We start from the raw sequence: 15,053 nt of genomic DNA on the forward strand, positions 1-15,053 counted from the left end.
AATCACACTTTCATCCTGCCAGGATATTCCCACCAGGAGTCATGCCATGATGAGTGCCTAAATGGATATTTGTGTCCTTTCCTAGGCTTTCCCTGCACCAAGAGCATTTGCCTCACTAACAACTCTGTGGTGCCCGTGATGTTCAAGCTCCGCATGTCAGAGGATGGCATGCAGCCAGCTGTGAGCAGCTTTGATCAAATACGCAAAGAAGGTGACCCATCCTGGGACAAGGGAATTAAATTCTGTATGGAGCCAAGGGAGTTCACAGTGAATCCCAGCCAAGGGACCATTGTCCCCCAGGAACACCAGCATATTAAGGTATGGGAAGAATCCAGCCACAGACGCTTCAGCACCAGGGCTGAAGCTTCACTGGAGTGTGGGAGGGCTTTAGCTCTGGTGCCAGCTTTGAGCATCCTGGGAGTGAGAGATCTGAACTTCTGGGAGGCCTCTGCTAGCTGGGTTACCTGGGATGTTCCTCAGGGAGCACTGTTTTGTTTCCAAAATCATACACTGAGATCAATACCATATAGTCAAGTCCTGAAGCCATTCTTGTGTTTTTGAGAGCAACTTCTTTGATTGCAGATGGGCAGAGGAAGGATGAGGGCAGAAGGTGTCTATTAGAGAGATGTCATAAAGCAGTTAGCTTTTCTTCTTGGTCTCATTTCTCCTCTCCTGGGGAGCAGAATGATTTGTGTTCACTGCAGGGATCTCCAGTGGAGACAAAACACTCTGCAGCCCTGAACTGCCCAGCACCTGCTGGGCCACTCTTTGCCCTCAGCCTCCTTCTGTAAAGCTGAACTCACTGTGTTCAAGTCAGATTTCCTCTGCATTTATGTCATTGTAGTCAGATGAGAAATTGGCCCCTTAATTTGAATACAGTGGTGTGTAGAGCTTTAGTCTAATGTTTTAATGAAGCTGACCTATGCTGTGATAGCAAGGTGTGTTTGACAAATCTGGTATTGCCAGAAGGCTTTTGCTACTCTGAGACTCTGCTCTACACATGGACCAGCAGAAGGATTGAGGCCAAATCCTCCCTCAAGAACTGGAGGATATCACATGTGAGTAATGAGCTTTTGTAAGGAAGAATTTACTTTTCTTTTTTCCACCAGGTGACCCTCTGTTCCAACACCGTGACGAGATTCAAACGGAGATTGCTGGTGGACCTGCAGGGTATTGCTAAGGAAGTGGCAACGGTGTTCATCATAGCCAGGTACCTTCCCCTTCCCCCAGGCACTGCCTTGCACAGGCTTTGCTGGCTGCAGCTCCCAAGGAGAAGTGCTGGTTAATGCCCTCATGTTGTGCCAGCTGGACATGAGAACAGCAGTGCTTGGACAGCAGCCTGTGGTGAAAAGCACCTCTGGTCACAGCCCAGCATGGTCCTGGGCCCTTTTCTAAAGGGACCAGGAATGATATCATTTATTGGCCTGGGTGTTGGTGCTTGAGGTGGAACAAATTTCCCGAGGGCCCCCTCTCCTTCTTCCTGCAAGAGATGGAGTTGTGCTGGTTGTAGCCACCGTGCATTGGTTTGGGACACACCAGGCGGCCTGCTGAGAGTCAGGGTCTGGTTCTGTTCATGACCAATGTGTTCTGCTCCATTTCACAATCTTAGGGGGTAAATGTTCTCCATTCTCTCAGTATCTCTGATTCCCTTGGGGTCATCTCTTTGCCCAGATGTGTCGTTCCTGAGCTGAATGTGTTCCCCATAATCCTGCCGTACCGTGAGTGCCTCCTGAAGGTGCCATATGAGAGGAAGCTCTTTGTTACGAATTCCACCAGCCTTCCTGGCTGCTACGGCCTTATTCCCCAGGTTTGGCATCACATCCACCTGCTCCTGTCAAATATTATTGGGGAGATTATTAGGGGAAAAAAGGGTTTGGATAAGACCTTGCTGGTTTCTATTCAGTCTTAACAATCTGCTGAGAACAGGATCCTACCTGAATGCAAACTTTAGGATGCAGTTTAAGGAAACAGTTTATGTTCTAGTCTACAGGGTGTTTTCTCGTGGGAGATCTTAGAGGGTTGTGAAAAGCTGCTGCATCCACAGACACCAGTGGCTGTGCTGGCAGCCTCCTTGCAGGATCCCCTGGGAGTGCTAAGCCTACAATTCTTGCAGCTTGTTTGTGCCTTTTACCTTTGTCCTGAGGAGTTTTAAACGTGTGTGTACGTTGCTGTTGCGGTGGATGTTAAGGAGTCTAAAGTTTCTTCAGAGGTCCCTCTGAAGTTGCATTTCATTCTGTCCCTTCCAGAAACGCAAGGAGGATTCTCCTGTGCTCTACAGCAGCCCCAAGCCCTGTGGGATTGTCCAGCCTTACAGCACTGCAGAGATCCCAGTTACAATCGAAGTGCAGACAGTGGGCGAGCATCGCACCAACATTCTCGTCGGCGTGTTCGGGGATGCGAGACACCCACGGGTGAGTGCGAGGGGAGATGTGAGCCTGTGTGCAACTGCTCCTGGAATGGTGCACAGGGGACAGGGATTCTGCCAGGGAAAACAGCCACAGGCTGCTGTGGAGAAGGACAGGAGGGATGGGTGGCACAAACAGCCCGTGCCTCATAGGTGGTGATGTCAATGTCTGACACAGAAGGTAGTTCATCTAAGCTGGAATTGAGGGTAGTTTTAGTTAATTAATCTTTAAAATGCTGTTAAATTTGGAAACATCTGTTTTAAAATATCATCTCTCTGAGCACAAAAGATGATGTCAGAAGACTTCTGGGAACCTTGAGCTTTCTGTAAAAGAAAGGAAAGCTGGCATTTGAAGAGTGGTTGCAAGGATTTAAACTGGTATTAAAACATAATGAAATGATGATGCCAAATTCCCTGGATGGCACCAAACATCTGAACCTGGGCCATTGTGGCACTGCATGTAAATCAGTGAACAGGAAGGACAGGCAATGCAGGCTGTGCCAGGGAGCCTGAAGTTTGACAAAACAGTTGCTTTCAACTATCAGGCTGCTTACCTTAAAGAGGAGGGTTTCTCCCCACCAGAATAACCAGTTGTTTAACTGTCAGCCTGGTCTTAACTAGAGATTTCTTGCAAAGCTTTTACCTTTGGGCCAATAATTTGTAGTTTGAAAGGTTCTCTTACCTTAATCCTTTTAAATTTGGAGGTGAACCTGTATTTTTCTTTTTCTTTTCCCCAAAAGCCCAGCATTTCAGCTGGAGTATGGTAGCTGTCCCTAAAGCAATAACTTGAGCAGGGTTGAGCTGTTTAAGCTTTTTTAGGTTTCCCTGTTGTGGTTTGTTTTGGGTGGATTTTTAATCTTTCTTGCCTGCTTCCTGGAACAGGGAGTAGAATTACGGAGCACTGGATGGCTGGATGAAATCTACCCAAGTCCAACTCTGTTAGAGTTTGGCAGGATCCCAGCTCTACAACCCGCTTCACAAAGCTTTACCCTCTTCAACAAAGGTCTTGTCGCTACAGATTTCAGGCTAGAAATGGTAAGTATCTGTGGGGCTGTTTTCCAGGGAAATGGACTGGTCAATAGCAGCCATGACTTGGTTTTTAAATGCAAGATTTCCATATTGCCCTGTGTGAGAGGAGGCAAGATAGTACAATATTCCTTCTGAGCGAGGCAAGAGGAACCTGCTCTGGAGTGGTTTTAGCTGGGGCACCCCTCAGTGAAGTCAGGTGCAGAGATGTTGGAGCAGAAATTAATCTGGGTTGACAAGTTCTCCCTTAATTTTATCTTTTGTCTTTAGCTGTGTGTGTCACATTTTGGAGCTCCGAGATCAAGAGAAACCTGTGGTCCTTTGCTCCCCAGAGCATGGGTTTCACTGTGGTTTCCCTGTCCCATCTGCATTTGCTTTGTGCCAAACTGCTGTTAATAGTAGAGAGCAGGGTGTGAGGTGTGTCCTCAGACTGCTGGTGGGGAGGCAATTTTCACACCTGCTGGGGGTCAAGCCATCTGGGCTGTCCACACAAAGACAAGTGTGGGGGTTGTGCACCCCCAGCCTGTGATCTCTGTGCTATTGAAGAGCATCTTTGGGGAGCAGCTGCAGAGAAAGGCTGTTTAATGTGTGGGGGCTGCAGAGGGCAGAAGGAGCTGGGGCTGCTCCCCTGGCAGGGGGAGCAGGGCTGGTGCAGCCAGGAAGGGCTTGTAGGCTGGGCCTGGGGCTGGCTGGGATGTCTGCTGGAGGGGGAGATCTGTGAGGGGCTTGAGGCTTGTTCTTCATCATGCTGGGTGTGTTGAACTTGTGGAGCTGGATAAAACCTGATGCTATGGACTTGTTTGGTCTGTGGATAAAGCATCAGGCCATGTGGGAGAGTCCAGCCACAGCCTCCTGGGCCAAGGAGGAGGGGTGTGAATTTTCCTCTTGCTGCTTTCCCAGCTGTTTGGGAGATAAATGTCATTCTGAAGCGAGGGTTTTTTTCCAGGGCAGCTTTCTCTGACTCCACAATGGAGTTCTGCTTTCAGCCTCTGCAGGGAGCAGTGCACCTTGGCTGGGTGCTCATGGTGTGTAAAGGTTGGGTTTCACATGCTCCTGCCAGGGCCAGACCTGCAGAGCTGTGTCTGTACAGTTGTGCTGGTGCAAGGCCTTTCCCCCTCCTTTGGGCACCTTCCAGCTCCCTTGCTCAGTCCATGAAGTCCATGAGAAAGCAGATGACAAGAGTTCTTGGGAAGAGTGGGCCATGCCCACAGAGCACATGTTGTCCAGTTTTCTTTCTGCTTCCTGCTTTCCTGCTCTGCTATAAGCATTTAGAGGTGACTTTTCCAAAGCAGAGGGCCCTGGGGCACCTCTCTACAGCTGATGATTGGTGGGGAGTGAGGGCTTCAGTCCTTCAGGGGGTGTTGAGAAGCACTGATGGCCCCTTGGGAAAGAATCGTTTGGTGTTGGGGTTTTGCTTACCTGGTTTTGCAGAGATATATTCTTCAGGCTCTCAGCAGTGTCCTCCAGCCATGTGGTTTCTGCAGTGGGATTTGAGCAGTCCTGACTTCCTCTGGCCTTGAGCCTTTGTGAGAGGCCAGGAGAGAGAAAGCAGCTTTCCTTGGCCCACACTGCAGAGAAAGACTGGGGAAGGAACACTCTCCTGAGGATAAGCATCCCTTGGGTTGGGCAAAACGGGGTTAATTGGGTGAGTCCCTAAAAGGAGGGAAAAATACAGATTGTATGAGCTCTGCTGTTGCCCAGTACTGTAGCTTAACTTCAGGGAGATTAAGCCTTCAGGATTTGTATCCTCTCCTCTTTAGTCTTTCTTTTTCTTATATCCCACAAGACACCAGGGTGTATGGTTTCCATCCTAAATGCATATTATGCTTGTCTTACAGCTTTCCAAATCCTACTGCTTTGTTGTTGAACCCAGAGAAGGAGTGATCCCTGCTAGGGGTGAGGTTCCTGTGACTGTCACAGCAACCCTGGATGACACTGTGGGCTTTGAGGACTCTGTCCAGCTGTTCATTAGGAACAGCCTTTGGAGCACCGTGTTTCTCCAGGCTTTCGGCATTGGCACCACAATTGTCATAGATGAACCATTCGCCCCAGAGCTCAACTTGGGATACCAATTCAGGTAGGAGATCTCTCCACTCCCACCTCTCCTCCTGTCTCAACAAGGAGCAGTTTTTCTGTAGTCCTTCCAGCAAGATCTTCTTCAGTGTTCAAAGCCCTGACTGCTTCTCTAAAGGCAGAGATTCCTTTACAAACATGTGATGGGCAGTTGAGAGTTGTTAGACACCCTCAAAAGCCACTGAAAGGGAAACCAGTTGCTAAATTGCCACATATTGTCTTTAGTTCCAATACATTGATGTCCTGGCTTGATCAAGTAATGATCTCACAGGCTGCCCCAGAACAAAAGGTTCCTGAAATGGTGCCCAGATGAGGCAGTCCCACCATGTGGCTGAGGGACCAAGGTAAGGAAGATCCTTTCTCTTGCCCTTGCCCTTTCCCAGTGGCACCTCCCAGGCAAGCAGGGGCCCTGGGAACAAAGAGACAGGAGGGTGACAACCCCTACCAGTAAGGCAGGAGCCCACAGAGCAGTTGCAGAGGCAGAGCTGCCAGCAGAGTTTTCAAAGTTCACTTCCAAACAGTTTCTAATTGCAAAATGAAGTTTCTACAAATGGCTCCCAGTGCAGAGCCAAGGCTGATATGAATGAGAGAGGCTCTGCTCCCCTGGTTTCCTCTCCTGAAGCAGGCAGATGATTTTTGCCAGCTTGCTGGGATCATCCAGAAACTGCCTCTGAGGCAGCTTTTAGGAATGTCTGCAATCCTGCCCCTACACACAAGGTCCCCAAGGGCACCATCTCAAAGATTCAGTTTCAGTTTTGGGCACAGATTAACACAAAATACAGCAACAGTATGAATCACCCCAGAACAAACATTTTGGGGGAAAACACCACGTCCTGTTATCCTCACCTGGAAATGTTACATTACCGTTATAAACATATTTCTCGTTGCAATAATGACATGAAAAGGGCAGCTTATCACACACTACTTCTGGTCCACATTAAGAGCTGGAGATGAAGACAGTCTCCATGCAATCAACACCTCAGGTTGCTCACTGGGAGCAATCTGATGACCAGGGAAATAGCTACTCCCATACTTTTTTCCATCCTGCCTTCTATTCCAGCCTGGTGCCCTGTATTCGTCAGTTCAAAGTAACAAACAAGGGCCGCCATTACCATCAGCTCTTCTGGAGTGCAGAATGCTACAGCCCACCTGAGGAGGAGGCCCAGAGTGTCTCAGCCCTCAGTAGCCCCGAGGATGATTCCCAGAAGCCCAAACGTGCCAAGCCTGCATTTGGGGTGAAGTCACCAGCGATAGGCCTGGCGCGAGGCCAGTCTGAGGACATGGTGCTGCGAGGCTTCTCCCGCATCCCACAGGTGAGATCCCCTCCTCTGGGCTTGTTCCACCGTCCCTTGACGTTTGCCTGGGGACATGAGCAGGGGCCTTCACAAAACTGATTTAAGGCTACACGTTTCTGTGGCAGCACCAGTTGCTTTCCTTGCTGGCCACCATCAGACCCGCTGAGACTTTATTGTGATTCCACAGCTACCAAAACCCAGTGCTGATCCCAAAGCAGGGGTGGAAGGAAATATTGCTCTTTTGGGGCAAGCAGTGTTGCATGCTGAGTCAACAAAGAAGGGCAGAGAAATAAGTTCCACTTAGACTAGGAGCCCAAAAAGAAAGTGAATTAAACAAGTGCCAAGTGGTTTATCTGGGGTGAGCACAGAGTGAAACAAAAGCCATGTCAAGGGAGGGGGTTTCTCACAAGTGCCCTTTGTGGTTATTGGGGTGCAGTGTCACAGACAATTGAGCACAGGAAGAAGAGGGGGCAGTGACTGTAACTGTGGCAGGAATAGGGCCCGTGGTGGGTGCAGAGCCAATGCAGGGCATTTGCAGGGAGCCCTGCCACTACCCACTGGTGACAAGTGACTCTTGCTTGCAGGAGGTGCAGGATTATGTGTTCTGTGAAGCTATCACTGGGACAGCCTCCAAGATGGAGAGGATAATAGAAACAATCATCACCTGTGAGTTTATTCATCCCTCTATAGAAGTATCAGCCAGAGAATTCTCTTTCTATGTGGAGAAGGTAAGTCTGGATTGCATGCTGGCATTTAACAGCATGGCTGAGGGGGGTGTGTGCTTGTGTTGAAGCCCCTCTTTACCCTTGCTGAGGCACTTTGTATAGTGAGTGAAGATGCTTTTAGAGATGAGACTGGTGTTTGACTTCCCCAAAGTAAAAGTGCAGTTCCAGCTGCAGTGCCAAGGAGATGGTGGCCACTTCCAGAGAAATGCCAGTTTCTGTGCTCACTGTAAAGGGAGGCTTTTGAGGACCCTCCAAGGCACGGTGATGTCTGTACACTGATGCTGTAGGGAAGCTGGGAAATCTGGAGATTCCTGTGAATTCCTCAGGCTGACAAGGAAAAACCCAACATCTCCTGTGTCTCTTTGCCTTCTCTGCTGTTGGCATGGATGCTTGATGGTACAGCTGTATGGTACAGCTCTGTGCATTTCCCTAAGCCTCCTCTGCTTCAAAGGATCCCCAGGTATCCTGCAACTGCAGTGATGATAACACTGAGGCAGAGCAGGTGCCCTTTAGTCTCTGGATCCCAACTCCAGCATCATCTTTCTTCCTCCTGCCAGTTGTGTGAAAAAGAGAAGACGGTTAATGATTTGGTTTCTGGAGTTTCAGGCCTTTCCTCTGGTTCCCAGGCTTCCAGTGAAGTACAGAATCCCTGGAACAGGCAGTTCAGATGTAATTTAGAAGCTTTTCAGCTCTCCCTGATTCTGCCTGGGTTCTGCTCGATGCCACGCACACAAACTGATTTGTTGCATTCTATGGCACAGCACCTGTTTGGTACCAGTACGTACAGAAGTCGTTTCCCAAAGTCTCTGGTTTCTCTAAACCATGCAGGAAGCCCAGCACAATGCACAGACAGGAAGGAAGAGCCCAGGCTGCTCAGAGCTTTGTGACCACAGACACCTTGTGCCTGTAGCAGGGGCTGCAGGACACGTGGTGCAGACAAAGTGCTTTTGGAGGCTGCTAGAGCCAGGAAGGTTGTGAGAAATGACTGTCAGTGAGTGAAGATCCTCTAGTGCTGTTCTGCCCAATAGAGAGACAAAACTGGAGACCAATGGCCTGGATTCACTTTCTGCTTTAGATCTTGTTCAAGCAGCCACCTCCGCTCAGGGGCCTATTCCCTCATGTGTACTTGGGAGTGTTTCTCTGTCCTCCAGAGGGTGCTGTGGTTTCTAAACATGAAAAGCATCTGCTGTCAGGAAAAACCTCCTGGAAGGGTAGAAACAAATAGAAATTGCAAATAGAAATGAATGCACTCCTGAGGCTGAAAACTGTGAGCTGCAGCAGAAGCAGAAGGAGGTCTGTGTCTAGTTGATACTGTTTTTCCCTGTCTCCTGTTTCTATAGAAACCCAGTGATGTCCTGAGGCTGCAGTACCAGCCTTTGTCTTTAAAAAACACCTGCCTGCTGCCACTGGACCTCATGCTGGACTTGGAGCAGCCGTTCCAGGTCTGTGATGAGGAGCAGCAGCCCCTCCCAGATGGCCAGGTGAGCAGCCCTGGACTCCTCCAGTGGGGTCTGGAGAGGAGGGATGTGGTGGTACCTTTCTGTTGGGAGCTCCTTGAGTCTAGAAGTCTATTCTGTATCATCAGCAATGGGCTGGCCTGAGCTGAATCAGCAAAGCTGCTGAAAGAATCAAAATCTCATCTGAATTGAGAAGATCCATCCTGGCTTTAAGGCACAGGGAGGAGGGAGCAGGCAGCTGGGTCTGGGCAAGGCATGCAGTAAAGGTGTCTCCTGGAAAGCATGCCAGCTCTCCAGCAGCCACCCCCTTGGATTGGGGCTGAGCACAGCAACGGGAGCCTGAGGGATCCTGGACTGGACTGTGGTGCCTGCAGTCAGACCCCTGCTGTAGAGAGATGAACCATGAACCCATGGGCTCCATGAACCTGAGGAGCCCATGCTGGGCTCACTTTGAGCATTTACTGTTTGCTGCTGTCAGACCTTGGGACATCATCCCACGGGTGATTAATTACTGCTCATCTCCTTGCAGCCTGTGAGAGTGGATGTAGGGGAGACCTGCCATCTCTACATCGTGTTTGATCCAGCTTATGAACTGGATTTTAAGAGCTGGAAAGAAGAGAAGGTTCTGAAGATAGACATGGTCAGGGGCCATCCTTTTGTGGAGCGTATCAGCCTTCAGGGAGAAGTGCACTTCCCAAATCTCCAAATGCAGCCCAGCTCCCTGGAGTTTGGCTGCATCAGGGTTGGCACTGAAGAAGTGCGTTTCCTGGAGATAACCAACTGCAGCCCACTGCCCGTCCAGTACCACTGGTCATTCCAGTCCGACAGCGAGGTGACCAGGTTTAGGTATGTGCACCTTTGCTCTCTTCTTGAAGCTCTTCTTGCTGGTGTCCTGTTTGTACTTGGCAAAGAACAAAGCTGTTTGCCTGGGGTCTGACAAATGACACTGAGCAGCTGTGCTCAGGCTGGATGCTCAGGGAATAGTTTTCCACCAGTTTGATGCTGCATAGCCCCCAGAGTGGTTTCCCCTGGGAAGGAAAGCTGGGGTGAAAGCTGCTTTCTCAGGCCTCTGTGGCCTGAGGCCATGTCCATCTTGATGAAGGGCTCCTAGTCCCAGCTTCCACAGTGCTGCTGGAGGCCTTTCTGGCCCCTCTGCTTTGGGATGGGTCCTCTCTGCAGGAGCTGCTCTCTGCTCCTTGCCTTCCTCCCTTGCATTGTGCTGGAGGATGCCCAGAAGGTCCCAAGACCAGAGAAAGAGCCACTTAGCACCAGGGATCGTAGAGCTACAAGTTACTGCTGCTGGCCACTGGGGTTTGCTGTTATGTTATTTTCCAGAGATGAGCTTTACCCACCTAAATTCAAACCCCAACCACCAAAGGGGAAGGCAACCTATTTGGATCACCCAGCATCTCGATGGAGACACTTCAAGATGAGATATGAGGAGACAGCCAGAATGCTGAGCACAATGCACGATTTTAACCAGTCTTTAAGAGACAAGGTAGATTTTCTTGTACATCTACTGCTTGTGTTACCTCCCCAGCCTGCCACCACCAAGTCCTGCTCGTGCTGACCTCCCTTTTTGCTGCCCTGCTGTCCTGTGCCCTGACAGTGGGCTGGGCAGCAGGACCAGTGGCTGGACATGGGCTCTGTGGGAGGGAGAAATAGGAGAGTTTTCCTTGGAGAAGCCCACTCAGATCCTACAGACCTGTGTTGAGTGTGGGATTTTTTGCCTTCACAATGTAAGATGAGGCTTTTATCTGCATCATCATGGTAAGGCCTCCAGCTTCCTTCCCAGAGCCAGCTGAGATGATCCTGATCTCCATGGAGCCTCTTCCCAAGGCAGCCAGACTCCTGTTTGCAGGGCTCTGCTTTCACCCAGAGCTGCTATTGCACTGCTGGCCCTGAAGCTGTCTTACAAAGGGAGACTTTGCAAAGTGGCTATCTCTTCCTCCTAGCATAGAAAATGGCTTGTTTTTCAGGTGCAAGCAGAACAAATTCCTGAATACCCTCGCCTCCAAGTGGGGTTTGAGGGAGTCAGTTGCTCCGTGGACACACCGCAGACTTCCCTCGAAGCGCAGGAGGTAAGAGGGAATCTGTCTCACTTGCACACTGTCAGTGTGGCAAGCAGGGCTGCAGCTCCCAGTGCCACTGGTGGCCCTCAGCATTGGCCACAGAGGGGCCTCCCATCCCTGCAGGCCCATCACAAAGTGCTGCTGGAGCAGCTGGTAGTTGGAGAGGCTGTGCAGGACACGTTGTAGGGCTGCCCAAGGACACTTTGCAGCACCTGTGGAGGGCACTGCTCTCCCTGGAACTCCTCAGGTGGCCCATAGGAAATTTTTGCAGGAGCTTTTGCTGTAGCATGTTGAGAAAGCAGCATTTAAATCAGAGAGAGGGGAAGAGCCGCAGGAGTCAGATGAGCTGGACTGGAGTCCTTTGCTCAGCTCCAAGAGCTCTCAGAGTCTCCTTCTTTTCTAAAAGCAGTAAGAAATGCTTCTTAAAGGCAAGTTGTGCATCAGAGAGAATTTCTACTGCCAGGAGACATCCCAGTTCACTTTCCTGTAATGTACTAATTAATGCATTGATCTGTGAGTATGGGAGAAGATTTTCCCCATGGTCCCTCCACTGGTCAGTGGCATGGATGCAGGATGAGATGAGGGTGATTCTGGCAGTGTTTGGGGAATAGGCCCCTCCAGGTACAGCTGCACTTTGCTCCAAGATGCTCTTCTGCATCCATTGCCATGCTCAACAGCTCAGTCTCTCCTGTCTTCCATGCAGGCTTTCAGTATCCTGCCAGTGTCAGGTGTGCTGCAGCCAGGAGAGAGCCAGCAGGTCTCCTTCACCTTCTGCGGCCACCTCAACACCATCTCCGATGTCACGGCGCTGTGCCACGTGGAGGGAGGTCCCACCTACGAGGTGATGCTGACTGGGGAGATCTCACATCTCAGCTACCTCGTGAGGCCCCAGGAGATCAACCGTGGCTTACAGGTACCACACACATCCCTGGCACAGCTCCTTGCCTTGGCACCACGGCCAGCAGGTTCCTGCCCACCTTGTTCCAGGGCTCCCTGCCCTTCCCAGCCCCTTTGTTGGCTCTGGGGCTTGGAAGTCCAACCTTTGAGGGACACATCTGGCATCCAAGCTGCTTTAAAATGGCCATCTCCAACCCTCTCCACAATGCTGGGAATGCCTCTTTTTCAGGGTACCTAACACTGCCTCCTGGGGCAGGCAGGGGCCCAGTGGGGATGCTCTGAGGGGTGTGTCCCTGAGACATCCCTCTGCTGGTCCACTCCTAAAGCCTGACCTCCAAGGAGATGCTCTTGTCTAAAGCTCTTGCTTAATCCACACAATGATCCAGGCAAGAAGTTGGGCTTCCAGTCACTGCAGTTGGAGAGACTGTCCCAGAATAATCCCCACTTCACTCTTTTCCAGTCAAAAGCCCACAGATATTCCCAGCTGCTGGCTCTGTCTGTGTTGCCCTGGGTGACTCCCTTGTTGCATCCATGTTGCTTGCCAATACTTGCATGCAGGTGTCTTTTCTTCTGGAATGCCTCAGTGCTGTCTCTGTTTCTCCTGGCTGTTGGTGACCCCTCAGAGGGCAGAGGAGGGCCTGTGTCCCCTGGTTCATTCATTGCTGGCCCTCACGTGGTTGTTACCACAGCTCTGTGTGCTGCCAGAGCTCTCTGGTGCTGTGCAGGTGCCCTGTGCCTGGGGGTTCCCCGGTTCCCAAGTGCCCCTGTCTCCTCCCTGGTCCCTGCTCCCATGATGTGTCTGCTTTCAAACCCAGGAGGGAGAAAGGAGATTCTCAGCAGCAGGCCCAGGTCTGTAACTTCCCTCTCCTGTGCCTTCTCTTCAGATGTTTAATGAAATTCATCACAGCAATGTCACCCTGGTGAATGGTGGCAAGATTGAACTCAACTGGGTGCTAAACCCTAGCCCTGCAGATAAGCATCTGCCTGGTGTGTTTCTGGTCAACCCCACCACTGTAAGTAGCACAAGTGACTGAGCCCAGCCCTGTGTCAGGTGGCCCAGGAGAGTGTGAAAGGAAAAAAGAAAGGGGGGAGGTGGGGAAGGGGGAACAAAGTCAGAGGGGAAAAGCCCAAACCCAGCCATGAGAGAGACAGGGCTGTAAGCAATTTCTGCTGGGGCCAGAGAAGGTCAAACAAGTGCTCTCCTGACAGACTCCCCCACGGCCTTGGCTGGTGGGTGGCTCTGCTGTCAGAGGCGACACGGGCGGGAGGCACAGGTGTGTGGGTCACTGTCCTGTCCTGCTGTAAGGGGAGCAGAGGAGAATTCTTTTTGATAGATTTCTCAGATGAAAATAAGGCACAAACGCAGCAAGTGTTGTATCTGAAAACTGTTTGTTGATAAAGAAAGGGCATGGTCCCGACCAGAGGGGGGACAGAAAAGAGAGAACATGAGAAATGGAGAGAGCAACAGAGGACAGGGACAAACGTCACTGCTAGAGCCCTGAGGCGCTGTGTCGGGTCCTGCTCAGCAGATGGAGCGTGTGCAGTTGGCCTAGTCCTGGTCATTTGTAACTTTTCAACGCATTCAACAGGTTTCCATTCCTTCATTGGTTAAATGTTAATATTGCAACAACTCTTCACCAACATTGCTAACACAACACAACATTCTCATTAAAAGAGCTGTAAACTTTAGCAAAACTTCTTTTACAAAAGTCATCCTTATAAAACACATAGTATTTACTCTAACAATTGTGAAAGCCAATACTGTAATATATTTATCATGAAGGTGATGTGGTCTTCTAGATGAGAACCTGTCTCCTCAGCCTGTCTGTCCCCTGAGCCACCCCCCATCAAACACTCTGATACATTCCCTCTCTCTTCCCCATCCCTGCAGGGTTCCCTTGCACCTGGTAAGAAGCGACTGCTGAAATTCTCTTACATGCCAGGATTACCAGGAGCCTTCAGCAGGACTTACCAGCTTAAAGTGGGTGACCTGGAACCAGAAAATATCTGCCTGAAAGGAGAAGCATCCTTTCCCATGATCAGTCTGGACCTGCCCTGGAACATCAGAGGTGGGCACTGCCTGTCTGCCCCCAGGAAGGGCCCCTCTGGTTTTGTTCCCTACCGTGTGCCCATAGGGCAGCTCATGCCAATGCCACCGAGCCTGCAGGGTTGCAGGACTCCCAGATCAAGTCAAGCCCCCTGGTTGCTTCATGAGTCTTGAGCAGAGCATCCCATGTGGGCTTTGTCCCAGGAACCCACCTGCAGAGCCTGCCAGCCCATCTGGCAGGGTCCTGAAGGACGATGGCTAGAGTGAAAGGCTTGGGAAAGCTGTAAGAGAGGCTGGCAGGGCTTCTGGCAGGGTTGGGTTTGTGTGACATTGCAGGGGATGAGATTCAGAGAGGAGCAGCAGCATCCACTTTCCATAGATGTCTTGAGGGATTTCTTTCTGGAAGAAACCAGTGTTGGGAGGTGGGGACTTCCCAGCTTAAATGGGACTGGCACTTTGCTCACCCTTCTCTTTGTGGATGCTTTCTTCCTTCAGGAAATGAAAAATATGAGAAGACACTGAAACGGCTCATAAAACGCCGGCAAATATTTGATCCCAGCTATAAATCAGTTGTTCTGAAGAAGCCTCAGAGCCCAAAGACTGAGACCTTGAAGATTCGGGACCTGCAGCCCAGCGTGATTGCCTCTGGCACTGTAGTAAGAACAGCTGCAGCCCTGTTTGGCACAGGCCACCCTCTCCATGTCACCTGAGCCCCTTGCAGCCCACAGCAGCTTCCTGGTGCCCTGATGACACTTGGGACCTCCCTGCCCACTGACAACCTTGTGTCACCTCAGCATTGCCCCTAGGGCTGCCACGCTGGTCATGGTCTCTTCTGGGGCTGCAGCAGCTTCCTGGCTGGCCCAGGGCGAGATGCTGAAGGCCATGCTCCAGGGATGGAGTTGATGGTGCTTTGAAGGAGATGCAGGTCATTGCTGGGGAGTTCATTGTTCCCAACCCTAGCCCTGCCAGATTTACAGACCTCGACAGCAGCTGCCTGGTTGTGCCCTGGGGCTGTGCTGGAGGTGCTCATCTCCACGAGGCACCAGCTTGGTGCCAG

At 50.8% G+C, this 15,053-nt stretch overlaps 1 protein-coding gene across 1 annotated transcript in view; it reads left to right on the forward strand.

Moving 5' to 3' along the window:
- The window catches only part of LOC131563694 (hydrocephalus-inducing protein homolog), a 60,536-nt gene that overhangs the window by 16,770 nt on the left and 28,713 nt on the right, over positions 1 to 15,053 (forward strand). The window contains exons 12-28 of the mRNA XM_058813810.1: positions 86 to 211; positions 967 to 1,058; positions 1,110 to 1,210; positions 1,672 to 1,807; positions 2,247 to 2,411; positions 3,287 to 3,439; positions 5,269 to 5,507; positions 6,564 to 6,816; positions 7,383 to 7,526; positions 8,864 to 9,004; positions 9,510 to 9,826; positions 10,316 to 10,478; positions 10,960 to 11,061; positions 11,756 to 11,965; positions 12,834 to 12,962; positions 13,841 to 14,018; positions 14,492 to 14,652. Of these exons, the coding sequence (XP_058669793.1) occupies positions 86 to 211; positions 967 to 1,058; positions 1,110 to 1,210; positions 1,672 to 1,807; positions 2,247 to 2,411; positions 3,287 to 3,439; positions 5,269 to 5,507; positions 6,564 to 6,816; positions 7,383 to 7,526; positions 8,864 to 9,004; positions 9,510 to 9,826; positions 10,316 to 10,478; positions 10,960 to 11,061; positions 11,756 to 11,965; positions 12,834 to 12,962; positions 13,841 to 14,018; positions 14,492 to 14,652 (2,810 nt within the window). The remainder of the gene's footprint in view (positions 1 to 85; positions 212 to 966; positions 1,059 to 1,109; positions 1,211 to 1,671; positions 1,808 to 2,246; positions 2,412 to 3,286; positions 3,440 to 5,268; positions 5,508 to 6,563; positions 6,817 to 7,382; positions 7,527 to 8,863; positions 9,005 to 9,509; positions 9,827 to 10,315; positions 10,479 to 10,959; positions 11,062 to 11,755; positions 11,966 to 12,833; positions 12,963 to 13,840; positions 14,019 to 14,491; positions 14,653 to 15,053) is intronic.

This window comes from Ammospiza caudacuta, chromosome 13 (genome assembly GCF_027887145.1).
Source record: "Ammospiza caudacuta isolate bAmmCau1 chromosome 13, bAmmCau1.pri, whole genome shotgun sequence".
NCBI lineage: Eukaryota > Metazoa > Chordata > Aves > Passeriformes > Passerellidae > Ammospiza > Ammospiza caudacuta.